We start from the raw sequence: 18,322 nt of genomic DNA, 5'->3' as shown, positions 1-18,322 counted from the left end.
CGAAAGAATATATATTGTATAAATATAGTTATATAAATATTTAAACAATTATTTACGTATGTAAATAGATCAATCAAGATTGTGATCGATATTAGGAAAGTAACGTGCGCATGTGCAACAGAAGCGAACCAAGACAATGGCGGAAAGTTCGATAAATAGATCGATTAATCGGTAGGTTGCGTCGAAGCAAAGAATATCGAGAATACCAAATACAACAACGATACATTTAAACAACACGATCGTGTCGAATTCACGACCCGAAAACAACGATTAAATCGTACATTAATTTATTACACAACTGTCCCGAGGCTTTCTGTATATCCTTAATATCTGCGAAGACAAGTCTTCGGTGTTTTGGACCGCCAACGGTCCGGCCGGTCTTCGTACAATAACGGGTTGATTTCCATAGCTACTGTATTCCATGGTCCTGCGACTGGTACCAAAAGTCAGATAGTTGACGACTTCCCTTTTACTCTGTTGTTCCTGCAACGGAGAGATTTAGAATGCATCAAACAGAGTACGAGACAGCGTTCTTAAAACGCAATTTGCTTATCGAGAAATATGGTTGCTTCCAAGATGGTATCGATCGAAACGAACCAACGTTTAATATTAATCTAGTTACGTACGCTACGTTCAAGTACAAACGGTTTACTTTGAATATAACCAGGGCCGTGTCTTGGTATCGATTGTGAATCTCTTCCTTGGTCAATGCAACTCGCGCTTCGGGCGGTTCATAACGCTCCGTCATTTACAGCTACGCTACCGACTAATGCTTCTCCAGCGTGCTCTGACTGCAGAACCTGTAACCAGAAACGGCTGGTATCGTTTCACGATCTAAAGCAGCCTCTTTATCTGATTATAGTCCGCGGATCGGGCGACCTTCGATCATCGTAAAGATATGCACCTCGGACCCGACCAGCCGGGAAAACCGTCAACCGAGGAAGATTAACGTCCCGCGTGCCCAAAAACGACGTCGACTCGAAAGAGAACGAAGGGGAGAGGGGGGAGGGGAAAAAAAAGAGAAAAACCACAACCGGGAGACGTCTGAGAGAAACGTTGGGAGAGAAGGGGTCACGGTGTTCGTCTAGAGTAAAAATAAATGTGGTAAACAGTGATTTTTCGGAGGATCACGATTTTTTTTGTTCGACACGCGTCTCTATAGAGCCCCGCGTTCCCTGCCACGACGGAACACGAATGCCTTTTATAATTAGCCGCTATCTCGAAAACCAGTGACTTTCGAAAGTGTGGCACTCGAGGGGGCCACTCGAGGCCAAGTTGTCGGTTTGATGCGTCGATCATTTCGACACTGCGATGCAAATTATTACGCGAGCCTGTTCCGTACTCTACGCGCTATCTCGTGTCGTTTCGTTTAATCTTTGGCAAAACCGTGTCTCGGATATTTTTCGCAGAAAAATAGTTTAGCGTCGATCAACACGATGCAACGACACCAGTGGGATCGTCGTCGTTCGACTTTCCCCTCGATGGTGTTCGATAAAATATACATATATACGCACCTGCCAATTCGTAATCGCTGTTCGAGCAGATATCGACGGATGGACAAGAAGCACACGGCGAGAATAATCAACGAAACTCGAGACTTTGTAGCTACGCTGATCTTCGACTCGCAAACAGAAGTCACGCTGCTCGACTGTTGGAATCGGGCCAGGAACTTTTTGGTATCCTTTTCGAATTTCCGGTTGAGGACGCCAGACGCGGGGAATTCTGTCGCGAGGTTCTGTTTTTTCTTTTCACGCGTCACGGACAATAGTTTCTTTAATTCTCGAGTACAAGGACAATTTAACAAAGGATTCAGCGCGGCACGAACAGGACGCAAACTTTCAACGTGCAGGCGATTATAACTCGTTCCTTCCATTTTCTTTTACTTTTGCTAAATTTTTCTTTCGTCAAATAGTATTGATAAAAGACTTCTCTCTCTCTCTCACACGGTTTCTGCTGTATTATTCTATGTTACGAATTTTTGCTTTTACGTGCCAGTGCACCCTATCCTAATTGCATTGCACCAGTCTGTGACATTTATTGGCTCTGATTGAAGCGTTGCATCAGTCATACTTCGATTCAAGGTCTGCTTTGCGCGTACGCGATGGCCTCAATAAAAACGTACAGCGTTGTTATTACCATTTAATGTATAGAACTTTCGACAAACATTCAGTGTTTTAATGTACGCCGCTCGTCGAAACAATATTTGCCATTAACGTGTTATATACGACTGTGCAAATGCCTGTTGTTTTGCAATTCTGAAATTGTTTTCAAGTTAATTAGATTCCGAGATCGCATCGCGGCCTGTAACCGGGACGATAAGATATTTAATAATCTTTCGACAGGAATTGCAGGGAAATATCGATAAATCAGTGTAACTGCGCTGCCACCGTCGATAACTCGAGTATCTGTAGCGTACGAGAACACGTACGGAGTTCTTCGTAAATCTACAGAGGAGGAAGTGGCTCGGACGAGGGATCAACGGGCTTTCTTAATCTACTTTCTCCCGGCGTTGCACGATTTTAAAACGAATTCGTAAAATAGTATTATTTTATTAATTATTTTCTCGCGCTTCCTAGTCTCTTTGATCGACGTTTGGGAATTCGTCGGACGTCGCTAATTATGCTTTCGGCGTAATCGTCGCTCGTTAGGGTTCAATTAGTTAGTCATACCGTACGCTCCCGTGGTACGTAAGAATATGTTGCATCATACGCACGTGTGCAACTGCACGCGCCGCACCGTTCGTCGAAAGCAGACGATAGAAATTGCAATTCATTTGGATTTCATTCAGTTGCATCGGTGCTTCGAACGCACAGGTAAAATTTAAAATTTTATTGCTGAAACTGGAACGAACCAAATCCTTGATTCGCGGCTCGAAACCGTGAAATAAAAGCACACAGGGATTAGAAAGGTTTCCCCTTTTACGAGCAAGTACCTCTGACGAAGGTAGAAGATACTCTTTACTACACAAACGACGTTTCGGTTCTTTTATTGAACCCCCAGGTAGAAATTGTCCTATAAAATAATACGATAGAAAGGTCGATATAGACTTGCAAGCAACGTATAGGTTCAGATTAATCGACGCTAACAAAATTGATTATTTTAGGTGGCCATTGTGAAATTTGGAAAGGACCCAAAACCAATGAAACGATTTAGATTCCTCGGATTTTGCGGTGGAAATATGTAGCTTTTCTAATTCTTTGTGCTTCGTTGAGAAATTATCGTTTCGAAATTAGAAAATGACCGAAAAATTGAAGGGCCAACTTGTTAAGGCTGATAAACATAATTTACGTCATTTATCGACGCGAGTGCATCGGTGGTCGACGGGAACTGCGCGGAGAGCACGGGCGAGCGCGTGGTTGCGTGCTTAGAAAGTTTAGCGAGTACGTGCGCGATCGTCGATCCGCGGCCACTGCCAATCGACCGCGATAACGGAAACAATGCGTCGCTCGCATCGATTGCGAGCCACGATGTGTGTGTGTGTGTGTGTGTGTGTGTGCATCCGACGTGACTGCTTTCGGTACACCAGTCACTTTGACTTGGCTTCTGCTTATCTCCCGTATGACTTCAGCCCTCGTACCACGGAATTATGTATTTAGGTATAACCACCAACGAATTAATTTCCAATCCAGTAAAAGTATCGAATAAAAAAATATCCCCCTGCCCAGGCTTTTAATATATTAAAAATTTGTAGAATTTTCTTGGAAATTTAAGAAGGCGTTCACGAATCTTTTGTTTTATATCAATTGCTATGCATAGTATTCAACGCATTTAAATCGGTGGCACGAATCGTTATAGATTCTCGTAACGGTGGAGCGTTAGTTTTTTCAAGATTTTATCGGATAAGATTAAAGTTGAAGAAAGCAAAACACTCGTTGATACATTTTTATTTTTTTTCCCAACTTTCCACGCTCGATAGCAATATGGACGGAAGCGACACGATGAATTATTCGTTCGCTAAAGCGTGAGATATAATTGTGCAATAAATATTATTATCTGTCGTTTCCTCGCCCCGCGGGCTATTATCGTTGACCGAATCGAGACAGATCGCGCGATATTCGGATCGAGGAAAGTACTCGAGTGAAAATCAATTGCGCATCCCACCTTCGTCCGGGCGTATCGGTTTCCCTAAAATTATCAGCGCTCGCCGTTATCATGCCACGCGCGTCTTGAATGCATACAGTGAAATGCTCTATTATCCGAAATCGATCGACGGAAGTTCTAACTTATGGCTCTACTTCCGATAACGCGTCTGAATATTTCACGTTTCGCTCCGCTTTGGGAATTTTTTTCAGCGACAACACAAGGTCCGACGTTCATCAAATTTCACGCACGACTCGGTTAATTATTTAGGGAGGGCTTAGAATTTTTTATAGGCGGATAATTTATGTATGTACAGTGTGGTGCTCGTACGCTTTGGCGCGCAACTCGAGGCGTGCGCTTTCGCGCCTCTGAAGCCACTCGATGGAAATTTAATTGCAATCTCTACGAAATTTACGTAGATACAGAACCCGTGTAACGAAAGGACGAGAATTGGTCGATCAACGTCGCCTGAAAGGAAACGCCGCGGCGGCCATCTTGGAAGCAGGACGGTGCAGGACGAAAGTACTGAGAACGGGGAATTCTTTTAAAATAGTCTCTTATATTTTCTCTCAAATTCGTTAAAGTTCTATCTCGTATAATCTACGCGTGTGTATATAATACAATATTTAATACAATTATTTCTCGTTTCTCTGAGCGTACAAAAGAAAACGACTCGTCGACGCGACGGTGCCTGTCTGTCTCACCGCACGTTAGAATCGTCGATCATTCACTCACTCGCGCGCACACACACACTCTCTCTCTCTCTCTCTTTCTCTCTGTCGTATTCAGTGTTCAGTCTCTCCCTCTCATTCTCCGTCTTCCTCTCGATGAATCACAATAACGGATATGGTCGGTAATCGAGCGAATTTTCCCGTCGAAAGGGAAACACGCGCGGCTCGACATCGTACATAACGGAATCAATAATAATAATAATAATATCGTTGCTTTCGCCACCGTTCGCGCTCGCTGGGGAGCCTCGCTGGTACGGAAAGAAAATAGATAAGCGGATTGTTCGATTATCGCGCCTCCAGGCACCCGTGGATTCATGCGCGCGCGTTGCTTCGTATTTTCTTCACCGGATAAAAATCGAGCAACGGAGGGAAACGTGTGGGGAAATAAAATAAAAAACGAAGGCAAACACGTGGGTACGATGTACGCAAATATCATTTCGATCGTTTTATTCGACGAACAGTGGATAGAAACATGTATAGAGCGTCCCGTGTATTGAAACGGCCGTCGTTTGCGTCGACCAATAAATAAAATCGAATATATCTGAATACTGATGATGATGATGATTATTATTATTATTATTACACGCTTGGACGAGTCACCGGTGTTCGCTTGTCGCGAGAAAACGCTTGTACGTCGCCGGAGGACTCGAAAACTAAATAATACCGTGTGGCTCGTTCTAAGGACGCGAGGCACTTTGGTCCTTGATTTTTCGCCTCGTGCGAAACTATAAGGCACGGAGCGATTTAAAAGGCACCGGGCGAGTTAAGAGGCGCTTCGTCGGTACATAGAAGTTTGATCGTATTAAAATATAATATATATATATATAATTATGTATTTATATACATACGTGCTCTGGTTTTACTTTCTCACTCTCTCTCTCTCTCGCACTCAACGCTATATACATACATATAAATTTCTTTGTACACGTACGATACACGAGCATTATGCTTACAACATTATTCTTTCTCTCTATGTGTGTGTGTGTGTGTTTGTGTGAAAGTACGCACACGTCTGCCTACACTCGTGTGTACGGACTTAAAAAACGCGGGGGTTCGCCCACGAAACTGCCCCCCCCCCTTCTCTTCTTTTTTTCACCGTGGTCCCCGTGAACCCACTCTCCGGTACGCCGCCGCGTTCGCACACTTTTCCGCGCACTTAAAAAATATATTGCTTATATACGCTTTATGCCTCGTTTAATAGACTCTTGTGGGCTGTGCACGCGGAAACACACGGCAATCACGCACGCACTTACGCAGCCACGCATAGATTTCTCGCGCTATCGAGCACGCACCGCCGCACGCTACTCTCGTCGTGAACGGTTCGACGCACCACGGTTCTTTCATTATGTAAAACGTTTATGGCATTATGTAATTCATTATGGCTTACGATTATGCTACATTTTATTGTACATTGCCGCCTTGACCCCATCGACGCAACGCCGGAGAAGGCTATAATATATATATATATATATATATATATATATAATAATACGGTGTTTCCCGTTTACCGATTCTTCAGGCGAAGTTCGAACAGAAGTTCTCGTCCAGTTGAAAGTGCCCAATAATCGATTGGTAAAACATTAGATATTTTAATAAAGAATTATAGATTATGGAATCGATGCACGGTGCATTCGTACGTCATCTTCAATTCGAAGACCGTCTCAGGTAAACGCGTTTCGCTCGTGGACGATAAAACGCGGTGTCGCAACGCCCCGTGAGATTGTTCGCGCGCCTGGAACGAGCTCGATTGGGCCTGAATATTGAAACATTGACGTAACCGGTCCGTCTGCGAGGCTCATTTACAAAATTGCTCTTCTTCGAGCTCAATTGCCGGATCCGTCCAAGAATTCGCGGAACGCTATTTTCGATTTCCCACGGGTACGTCGTCCCCTTTGGCAGCCGCGCAGACGAATCGTCGCCGATGACGTTCGCCACCTACGAGATTACTCGCTTCCAATCGACGGGCAGATAACGGAGATGGCCGGTATTACGCTCCGAACGATTGATAAGCGAGCAATTTATTGCCGAGCTACGGATTTATTCCCCGACCCTATCGGCGATATTTTTTGCGCGACGGTTTCGAAACGTTTTCCGTTGCATAATCGGAACTTTTTATTGCAACGGTGTCATCGCGGTTCGTCGTTGTTCGAAGCTTTTTTAACGAGATAAGAATTTTGCCCGAGCTGTTTTCCAACGTCACAGATTCACGGAAAATTGTCATCGCGAAGGTCGTTCGACGATAAAAACGAGAACGCGTTATCGCCTGGAGAATCGGTACGCAATGGGACGATACCACAAACCCCGAGAACGGCCACGCGGAATAATTTATAACATTTAAGAACACTTGATCGAAAATTCTATCTCTAAACGACTTTGCGTTCTACATTGTAGTCTTAACGGGGCACTCGTTCCCTTCACCGGGTCAAGAAAATCGATTTTCTTCGCTTTTACATAGATTTTATAACATCTTCAACATGGGTGTTTAATTTTATAATGATATTCGAAATACAATGTTATTAGTATTTTAGAAAATATCTTCTACTAGGCTTATAAAAATATTTTGTATTTAAAATTGAGAAATGTTTTGAAAAATTGATATTTGTTACCATTGTACCATGTTTTTCTTGTATAAAAATTTGTAAATCTTCCCAGAAGATGGGTAAATATTAATAAAAACTGTATACCAAAATACTTTGTACATTTTTTACTAAAAAAATCGCATGACCCCGAAAAGAACGAACATCCCTTTTATGTTTGCTCAAGACGAGTCGCCTAATTCGAGGTTTTCTTTCCATATAATTGTACCATCGACGTAACAGAAAATAAGACACTTTCACGATTCTCAAACTCGAATTAGGCGAAACTCTATCCGCGAATATCGAATATCGAATATAAGGCACGCGAGTTATCTCGAAGCGTTCTCGTGTGTGTATGTGTGTGTTGTCTTTTAAAAATTCTCCCTCTACGATCAGCCTCTTGAGAATTAGCCTTTCCATCGCCTTACAAATTTTATTCACCCGAAATAAAATTTATTCGACTCTAACAATTTCTTGCTCTCCTCCGTTTCGACGATTTTCAACGGCCATGATGGAGTCTCGTGAATCGTTGACGATCCGGAGGAGAGCATAGATCGGTACAAAATATATATTTTCGCTCCAAAATCGGTAGGAAAGAAGGCACGCGGAGCGGTTTCGAACGGAAGCCATCGCGACGGATTCACCCTGGCGAGTATCCTTCGTCGTTGTTCCGTTTCATCCTGAAAAATTTTCGCGAGCAAGGACCACCGGAACCGATCGTGATCTTCGTCTCGAGATCGGCTCGATCCTCCCGCGCCATCGTCGATTCCACGTCGCGTATTTACATAATTATTTACAAGCCATCGATCCAAACGACGGAGGAAAACTGCGCCGGTCGAAAGGCGGGGGGAGAAGAAAAGAAAAATAATGAGAGAAAAGAAAACGGAGACGGAACCCTGTCGTAATACTTGCGCACCGTGCGTGCAACACAGGTGCGCGCATGGAAGAAATTCTTTGAGCAATTAAACGACGTCTGACGACGATCGATCCCCGACGAACACGAAACTCGCGGAAAAATCGATAGCGAATTTTGAAAAGTTTCCACTCGCGGGATACAATTAGCCCGACTTCGGTGTCGCGTTCGATCGTTGCATAACTCGTCGCGGGAGAGTTTTTCCTCGCGATCGGTATCTACCGTCGCTGCTGACATAATTCCGTAATAATAACGAGAATCTACGCGACCTCTAAACGGCCCAGCCGATAGGAGCTGAACGGTAATCTCGGCGATAGGATAGCGCGAAAAAAAGAGTCTCGCCGGATATCAGCGCGGATTTTCGTGGAGGGGAAGAGATCTACGGTCTGGACGAGCAGGGAAAACACGCCGTGCGAGGACGCGACGCGGTGTCCATAATCTCCTACCACGTCCACGGATCGACCAATGGCCGGCCGATTAAGACTTTATCGCGATGTGTAACGTGGCATCGAAACGATAAAAAAAAAAAGCTGCTTACGTGGCGCGCGATGTGCCGCGAATCACGTATCGACCGAATCCTTTCGAATCCTGTTTCTCGTCCAGTATCTAAATTAGTATGCGTTCCGTAGATCTTAAAAAAAAGAAAATAATTTGTTTATTACAAAATCGATACCGCGATTTCCGTTCCGCCGCGTCGAGGATCGATTCGACTGTTCTCGAATTAACTGTAATGAGGACTCGCTGGATACCTAACGAACGCGCTCCTGACCTGCGGGAACTCGGTGTACGAACTCGGATGAGTCCTCCAGGATACCGGCAGTCTTAAACTAAGCTCGAGGGCGTAATCGTGGCCCCTGCCTTCGTTCAGATTGCAGATGCTTTGGCAGTTGTTGTTGTTGTTGTTGATCACGTTCTGGCTGCTGAGGGGCGATAGACCCCTCTGGATCGCGTGCTCCTTGGCGGGCTTGCTCACGGGATTGTCCAGGTACGGTTTGAAAAGGATGGCGTCCTTCTTGGATGTTGGTCCCGGGGGCGGGGGCGCGGCGGATGCCGGCGGCGTCGGGACAGTGCTGGTCACCGGTTCCGTTCTCGAGGGGTCACCGTCGTGGAGCCTCTTCGGTTTCACGAGGCACAGCGGCGTGTCCTGGGGCGGCGGTTCCTGGCAGACGGGACTGGTCGCCATGGGTTCGTCCTGTTCCAAGCAGAGCCTCTTCGGCGAGGACAGAGGCTCGTAGCAGCACGACAGCGTGCAGTGCGGTCTCTTGGAGGTCGTGAATTCCTCCACGGAGGCGATCTCGGACGAGTACTCTCTGGGGGAATAACAGTACAGCCTGTTCTGCGGCTCCGAGTAGCAAGATCCTCTTAAGGACGTTTCCTGGTAGCACGAGGACGCCGGTGTCGTCGCGTGGATGTCCATGCAGCAGGAGAGATTGCAAGAAGTAGCTGGCTCGCTCTCCGAGGACGGGTCGACGACGATCGAGTGGTGGTAGTACGGAAGATGCTGCGAGGAGGAGGAACCCACGTCGCAACAGTAAAGAGGCGGTGGCGATAGGTTGTACTCGGGCTCGATCCGATCGTGGGACATGCTGGAAACGTAATTCGACGTCCTCAGGTCCACCGGTGACTCACCGGAAGCGGCATCCTGGATGGGGCCCAGCCGTTGCCGCGAGTTCCCGCGCACGGCGATCTCGCCGCGTAGCTCCGTCTCCTGGCCCAGCCATTTCTGTACCTGTCGTCGATTTATGCCGAACTTTCGCGCGGTGGCGCGCTGATTGCCCGCCACGCCTACGTCCCTGTGAAAAGCGTCGAGCACGTCGAGCTTGAAGCGCAGCGAGAAGGACCGTCGACGAGCGAGATCGTTGGACGAATTGTGTCCGCCGGAAGAGCAATCGAGAGGGTCCATCTCGCTGTCCGAGCAACTGGTGCTGGATCTCCCGGAACTGGCGGGCCCACGAGGGCTCGAGGGCAAGGAGTATCCTTCTCGATCGTGAGCCGGGCTCGCCGGACGCAGGTCGGCAGGTGGTCGTTGATAATCGACGTACGAGGATGCGTCGGCCTCTCTTCCCTCGTCGATCGTCTCCTCCTCCTCTATGTGCAATTCTTCCTTGACCACCGCCCTGCCGATTTCTGCCGCCTCCTCTGCAACCTCCTGCTCCTCCGCCGTTCCCTTCTCTTCGATATGGGCCGTTGTCTCCGTGGACTGTCGGATCGGCTTCTCGGAATCCGGTGTCGGTGACGCGTGTGCGAGTTCGTGTTCGTGTTCGTGTTCGTGCACGTGCACGCGCGAACAGGGACTCGCGGACGGCCGCGGGGAATCGAAGTGAACGGACATCGTGGAGCTGGTGCTGGTGGTGCTGGTTGCGCGATGCGAATCGGGCGAGAGTGGGACCCTGGTGGCACCGGGCGAACACGTAGACTCGCACGGCCCTGGCGTCGCCGCCGAGTCTGGGCTCGCTCGTTCCGTCTTTATCATCGACGGCGCTAGTAGCAAACCGTACGACGATTTCCCGTCCACGGAGGAATCCACGTCCCCGTAACTCTGCTGCGATCGATGACGATTCGAGTGCTGCTGGTGATGAACCATCGCACCGATTATTTCGTTCTCCTTGTACCGGTGCGCCTGATGAGGGGACACGCGATAACTCGTGAGCGTTTGGTACACCTTCGCCTCGTTTCGACCGTCGAACGACGCGGTGGTCTCGATCTCCCGTTGACCGTCCGCGTTCAGAACGTAGTAGCTCGCCTGCTGTTCCTGATCCGCACGTGTTTCCGCGTAATCGCGAACAGAGTCCGTTATCTGGGCGCGATCGTCCACCTCGCGACGAAGGTGATGCGCCGGCGACTCCTGATTACCGGAGTACTCTTGATAACCGATCCGAACGGGCAAAACCGAGGCGACCGTGGTGGATTGACCGGCATATTGGGGCGAAGAGGGTGAACCACCATGAGGAGGATGAGGAAGAAGAGGTGGGGGCCCTTGCTGTGTAGCCAGCTCGTCGCCGTGCAGTCTGGCGAGGCTGAGGTTCAAGGCCGGCGCTGCTGGAGTCACGGCAAGCCCCGTGGCTTCCGTCACGGTACCGTCCGGCTTGGAAACACCCGCGGAAGGAGGAATCACCGACGACGACACGACTCCCGTGTTTCCACTCTCGGCGCAACTGTTTCTCAGATTATCCTCGCACTGTAACCACTTTTGTATCTGACGGCGATGGATACCGTATTTACGCGCGGTGGCCCGCTGATTGCCGCGACAGTCGATGTCATTTCTGTAGGAATCGAGAACCTTGAGCTTGAAGGCCGGCGCGAATATGCGTCTGCTGCCCATCACTCCGACCGATTTCCTCGTCCCGTTTTGTTGTTGTTGTTGTTGTTGCGGCGGCTGATGCACCACCGACTGCTGCTTCTGATGCACCATTTTCACCGAGTTCCCCTCACTGAGCACTTCGCTCACACCGTGAGCCATAACGTGTCGTTTCACGCACCCACCGAACGAACAGAACTTTTTTTTTTTTCTCAGCGTGACGTCGATGACCGTCACGCGTCAAACACCGGGGACGAGAACGACGGCGACAATAACGACGATGAACTTCGTAACCGGGCACTGCCAACGACGCACGGGGGTACCTTAACGCGTAACATTGCACGAAGTGCTTGCCTGGCCGCGCCGCGCACGGAGTTCCTTTTAGGTCTCTTGGTGGATGCCGTAACTAATTTTCATCCCCACCACTGGGCGAGGACTGCGGCTGCTTCCCACTGAGCAGTCTCTTTCCCTTCCCCACCTTTCCCTCCGCGCTCGGACCGCGCTCTCTCGCGCCAACGTTACCTCTCGCTTCTTCTAGAAGCCCCTCGACGCCTCGCGCGTCTCTTTGCCGCACTCGCGGTCTCTCATCGTGCTACCCCCTCCACTACTCCCAACGTTCTATCCTTTTCTCTCTCTATCCAGCAAACGGCCCTCGCGCATACCCAACATCCCACTCGGGCAGCACAGGCGCTAGAGTCCACCGCCGCCGGCCACCAGTCATTCTTCTTTCTTTACGCCTAACCGACCTAACCTCCACCAACTACCAACTCCTCTCTTTCTACGTTCTCGTCATCCCGCCTGACTACCCGTGCACGTAGGCGCCCCACGCCTCCCCACCCCCCCGACTCTTTTCTCACTCTCTCTGTCCGCGGTGGAGAGCCTCCCTTTCACACCTCAGCGCCGTAAAACTCCGCCATTTTGTGTGCTCACTTCCGTTAATGACGCGCGCGGGAAACGTCACGCCGGCGTGACGACGCTCTCGGCGCCATGTTGTCTGCCGTGCTCGTCCGACTGCCTGTCTGCCTGCCCGTTCGCTTCTCGGTGCTGCTGCTGCGAGCCGTACCAGCCAGCATGGAGCCTCGATTTTTGCTCGCCTTTCTCCTCGGCACGGCCGTGCCTTATTCTCGCCTCCTCGCAGCAGCTCCGCCGTTCGCATATGCTAAGCAAATTTTGTCGCAATCGCGATCGAAAGAGTAATCGTAAGAATAGTTCGCGGCACGGGCTCGGGTTACGATGTTTTCTCGTTTGCCGAGATTAGGCGCGTTATCTAGGTTAAATCGTTGAAGACCTACGTCAGGCTTCGCATACGGTATACGATTCTTGAAAGCTCGCCGTACCGAGCGCCAACACCGACGACTGTCGTCTAGGAAGTTTTATTGGCACTCGAATAAGGGGGAAAAGGCCGGGCGGGCGAGGGGATTTCGCCTTCCAGGAAAAACGGCCGTAGCCGTGTCGGCTTACCGGTAATGGTAGTCTCGTTAGGGTTGGAGTCGTACCTATTATAACTCGGTAGGGTAATGCGATCTGCATTGTTCTTACCGGTTATTACCAGCATTCTGCCGGCTTACCGTTACGAGTCATCGCTGGTCAGTTATTCTCTTTACTTTCCGTGCACTCTCTTATTTTCGCTTCTTGCGCCGGCCGCCTGGTGCCTATCCCCTCGGAGTTATCGGTGGATGAGGTTTCCAGCCGTGCATGCGAATCGCGAGTTTCTTGCATATACGTCGTGGAATGAGATCATGTTGTTTTTGTGGCGTGAGCCGACAGTTAATATGTTTAGCTTTTCGCGCGGTTGCCATGTCGCTCGCTCGGCTCGCACGTAGGCCGCCAGGCGTGTGTGTATACGGACGCGGAGAGACCTGCGAGCAATGACGCAAACCGTGCGTTAGTACATACTTTGACGAACGGGAGCGAGCGAGATAGGTCGGTGTAAAAAGAAACGAGCGAGGCCTCGTAAATTTCCACGATTCGCGCCACCAGCAGAAACGGCGAGACCCGACCGATTCCCCTGCGGTTCCTCGAAGGAGCACCCTACTGCATTTCTAAGAATCTCGCTGGCTATTCTCGCTCTGTCGATCACGCCGACTCTCGAGTCCCTTCTAAACACATCCGACGCGACCAGCAATATCGCGATGAGAGGTACCTGCCTCCGAGCACGATTCGACCTTCGCATAGTTCTATAGACGCGACTCATCGTTCAGGCATTTCGCGCCTCCGTTCAAAACAGTCGGGTTTCGTTTCAACTTTTACGTACGTCGTCCGAGTTACGTAACGATCGATCGCTACCGATCCTATACGATCGTTATCGGAGTTTCGCGTAAACGGGAGCACGGGGGAGGTAACGGTAGCGGTCGGGAATAATATCGGTACGAAGCATATCGTGTGTGGAAAGCGTCGCGGCGATAGCAGACCGGCAGTCGCCTAAGTACGCCACGACGGCTGGCACGTTCATCGGATTTGTCCTTGGGGCCGAAGGTAGGCGCAGCCCGAAGTCCGAGGACGTGGCAACGCAGCGACCAGGCTCCCCCTCCTTTGTCCGCCGGCCGGTCTTGCCAGACAGGGTGTCGCCAGCTCGGTCGGCCAGGCCGTCCGGGTTGCCGCGGGGGGAGAGGAGACCAAGAACCCGATGGTGTAAAGGGGCAAGGGGATTCCGTGGGTTGGTGTGCTGTACAAGCGTGCGACGGTGCAGACGTTAGGGGGAAAGAGCGCGCTATGGGAGGAAATCGTTCGAGCAGAGATCTTGTAGCTCGTAAGGCTGATTGTGTGCGTGTCATAGGATCGGTCGTGGACCTACATTCACGTGGGTAGCCATGTTTGAAAACTCGCGTCCTGCTGGAATGTAGCTGCAGGGGCCCCTTCGTTGATCTCTCCCTCCCCTCCCGCCCCACCCTCCCTCCCTCTCTTTCACCTTTCCTTCCTCTACACCACCCTACGCGATTCCCCGTTTCGCTCAACGATGCCTCGGACGCCTACCTACATACGTCTCACCGTAGATCCCTCTTTCCGTCTCTCTTTGCCCTCCTATGGTTTTCCCTTCTATCTGTGCCTCACTCCGCTCCACTCCACGTCCCGGCGTTCCATGGTTGGCGCCCCAAATGGTCGCGTAACCAGAGACGCGCCTCTGGCCTGGCCTGGCTCGGCTTGGCCTGGTCGCGCCAGACTTCTCGGCGCCCAAATGATGTATGCCGACCATTCTCTTTCTCCTTCTTGTTCGTTCGTTTCGGCTTCGTAGCCTTCGCTTTCCTTGCTCTCTTTTCACGTATTTGTGCGCCGGGGTACGACGCGTAAAGTCGAGGGACGGAGTCGGGGCCGTACGAGTGCGAGCGAGACACCGTGCTCCTATTTACCGGAGCCCACGACTTGCGACACCTCACCTTTAAGTCCTATGCCGTACTACTTGTGGCCCTTACCTACCTTACTCGGTGCGGTAAGAGCCACGTGAGAATGCGAGCGTGAAAGAAAAGGGCCGTCAGCGGGCGTGATTCCTGGCAAAAAAGTGCATTAGACGGTCCTTCTAGCCGTCCTTTTCCGTCTCGAGTTTAAAACTTCTTTCCAGCATGGAAGCCAACGTTCGAGGGTTCCTTCGCCGCGCGAGACAGCCAGTCGCCTGCTATGCTCGCTTTGTGGGGGCGATTGATCGAATCTTGTCGGGACTGGGACTGAAATTGTTCAAGTTTTCGTGCAGTTGGCTCCTGTCCAAACCGCGCTATAGGTTTGCCATGCGCGTCCCATCCGACCATACGTCTGTCAAAGCTTGCTTTATTACTGCACTCGAACGGAACACACTTTATTCGCGTCTATATTTTCGTTCGCTAAACGATATACATATGTAGTCACCGAATTGCTTCAAACGGTGCACTTTATGCTTACCGTTACGGCCAATCGAATCGTATCCATGGGTACGTTTGTACGTTCGATCGAAATTCTACCATATGCTATTCTAACCTAAAAAATAAATTCAGAGAAACAAGAGATCGCAACGCGGTGCTTCGTGGCCGCCACGGGAAAGATGGGTATCCTTTTGTTCGTAGTAAACAGCCACGCTCGCTGAAATCGTAGGCTCGAGTTTATAACCTAAGTTTATTTACGTACATGCTAACTGGGAGAGCGCCACACGTGCACCAGCGCACGTACACAGCCCCGTTGGTGCGTGGTAGTGTTCGCATTGCACACGTTCCTGTGCGTGTGTGCCTGTACAGTTTCAAAACTAATCGCATGCATAAACAGTAGCGGATCAGCGGCTGCGTAAGGATTCTGGTATCACGCTGACTTTTAAACGTCCACCGACCCAAGCGGACCGGTTGCTACACGAATTAAAACGAACGATTAAAATTTCGTATCGTTGTTTCATCGACGCGTAGATTAGCGACTCCTTTGTGGTTGCACGCTACGCCGCGATCGTTTAAAAATTTTAGGAGACAGACCAGAGACCCGACTCAGTCCCGATCGTGCAATATACGTAGGTTAAGCGTCACAGTTGGTCGCATCGCTCGTTTGCCCACGTACGAATACAGAAATATACCTTCTCCGTGGGCGGTCGCACGATGGCGCCTACTCGCGCATACCTGCGCATACCTGCGAGCTCGTGGCTAACCTCGCAGCACGAAACGGTTCGTTCCACCGAAATTTCGTTCGATTCCCGTGGCTGTGGCGATCGCCCCTTCGAGCGTTTCTTTCGCGATACTGAACGCAGGGGGGGAAAGAAGGGGTAAAGAAGGCGTAGAAACAGAAGAAACGTTATCGCGAACGAACGCGAGGAACGAAGTGCACACCAGCAAAGCGAAAGGCAACAACGCCCACGTCGCGTCTCTACCAGAGAACATACACAAGCTAACCTTTTTATCTTATCATTGGCGAAGGCGTATCGAGGTTGACGAGGTTGCCATGCGTTCGCCTTTGGCACGACGACGACGAAAGACAACGACGACGCAGATGACGATGACTCCGAAACGACTGCTAACATCGTGCCGTGTCTCGTTTAACGCGGAAACCTTGAATCCGAGCACGAAATCGTTACGGGTCTAGCGTCTGACCTCGACGTACACGCCGGCGGCCGCGATTCGCTTTATCGACCGAGCGGTAAAAAATTAAAGGGCCGCTAAAAAGCCGTGGTGTTATCCGCGACTCGCTTTATCGACGCTCGAACGCTATTTCTGATCCAACTTTTTTTCTTCCCGCGATTCATCGACGCTATTGATTTATGTAACTCCCGGTCGCGTTGAATATTCATGCGAATTATTCCTCGTTAGAACGATAGTTACGAATGTTAAAAAAGAAACGAGAAACGAGATTAATGATCGTGCTTGATCGTTGGTAATATTTTTATCGCGTGACGTTGACCCCTGTCTCGGTCAAAATAAAGATGGAGACGTAAAATGACCACGATTCCGTCGAACAGATACGCGGTTTCCTCGAATCGCGAAGGTTGCATCGAATAAGAAATTAGTCTAGACACGCGGACTGAAATGAAACGCGGCCAAAGATATTCGCCCGCGGTCGTTTCATCGCTGTTGCGAAACCTCCTTTGACGAATGCTTGAAAATATTTATCGTCTAGATAACCGTTGTCTTCGTGGGTCGAGAGAAGTTAAGCTCGTTAAATTTCTTATCGATTATTGCCAGCCTTTGAGACCTCGTTAAAAGCTTGATGACTCGTCGCCGATACACGGTTCCCCAGAAATCCGGAATGCATCGTCGAGTCACGCGTCGATTGCAACTCGATTCCTTTTCTTTTTTATCGGTCTCGTATATTTCGAGCAAACACACGTTTATCTTTATCGATCCGATCGATGTTTTTACGACGATGATTAAGACGGGCTCGAAAGAGTATATTTTCGGACGTCGTATGCAACCAGACGACTATTTTTAAAACGACGTTGCTGCAATTATTTGTATCCAATATCAACTGACTGTTCTCTCTACTAAGTAAGCCGTGCATCAAGTGATTCATATTAATACTTGTCGCAATAATAAATTCACTCACACGTGCATCCTTAACGCGCGATTGCACGCGCGGTTCGATTAATCACGAGCCGATGACGTTCGTGCAACAACACAGCCGGATAGAGCTGTGTCCGAGGAAAAGAAGAAAAGGGAGGAAAGCACTCTCGAAATTGTTCTTCGTTTAATTATTAAAACATTCGCGTACTTAAATAGAGTACAAATACATGTGATATTGATGCGTGTATGCGTGTCTCCGTTTCAATACTACGATCCAATAATATATATACACTTGCTTTGTTCGTTTCTACCCTCGACGGGGTGGCTCTTTCCGAAATCCACTTTAATCGCCGTGTCAAAGTATGCAGTTAGGCACGTTCGACGGGAAAATGTCTAGATTTATTCCATAATATTGCTTCCTTTTCATCCGTTTAACGCGACGAGTGCAATATTAAAAATATTTAATATTTTCAATGGTGTAATTAGTTTTAATGGCACTCGACGCGTTAACCCTTGGACGCCGGATCGCTGAGGGCTCAGACTGAGACTTTATAGATCCTATCTTTCGCAGAAATTAAAGAATTTTATGGCTATTGCAATGATATTTACCGAGACTGTGAAAGTTTGCTTCGCTGGTCTATATTATTCTAAATTTCACTCGTTTCGAACGTTAAGGGTGGGTCCGGAAAGGCCCAGTCTTCGCCTATGCGAGGGTTAATTAAGTAGATGATAGCTACACTCGTAGAAATAAAGCGACCAACACAGTTTGCGTAATTTATAGTCGT

General features: G+C 49.2%; 2 protein-coding genes across 3 annotated transcripts; both read right to left on the bottom strand.

Moving 5' to 3' along the window:
• Window positions 1-251: 251 nt before the first annotated feature.
• On the bottom strand, window positions 252-16,543 carry LOC122398461 (putative uncharacterized protein BRD3OS). 2 transcript variants are annotated; one of them, XM_043398315.1, is made up of 3 exons: window positions 16,434-16,543; window positions 653-800; window positions 252-483 (listed from the first exon to the last, which is right to left on the bottom strand). In XM_043398315.1, the coding sequence occupies exons 2-3, from the start codon at window positions 746-748 to the stop codon at window positions 283-285; spliced, it is 297 nt and encodes a 98-aa protein (XP_043254250.1). In that variant the 5' UTR covers window positions 749-800; window positions 16,434-16,543; the 3' UTR covers window positions 252-282. The 2 variants fall into 2 exon arrangements, with proteins under 2 accessions (XP_043254250.1, XP_043254249.1); XM_043398314.1 differs by lacking the exon at window positions 16,434-16,543 and adding an exon at window positions 1,515-1,639.
• LOC122398459 lies at window positions 7,359-12,027 on the bottom strand. Its single transcript, XM_043398311.1, has one exon. It carries the CDS (start codon window positions 11,758-11,760, stop codon window positions 9,022-9,024), a length of 2,739 nt encoding a protein of 912 aa, XP_043254246.1. The 5' UTR covers window positions 11,761-12,027; the 3' UTR covers window positions 7,359-9,021.
• Window positions 16,544-18,322: the final 1,779 nt, after the last annotated feature.

The sequence above is a fragment of the Colletes gigas genome, unplaced genomic scaffold (genome assembly GCF_013123115.1).
Source record: "Colletes gigas isolate AHSC1104 unplaced genomic scaffold, ASM1312311v1 Colletes_gigas_Sc00011, whole genome shotgun sequence".
Taxonomy (NCBI): domain Eukaryota; kingdom Metazoa; phylum Arthropoda; class Insecta; order Hymenoptera; family Colletidae; genus Colletes; species Colletes gigas.
This window is presented reverse-complemented; position numbering and strand designations above follow the sequence as displayed.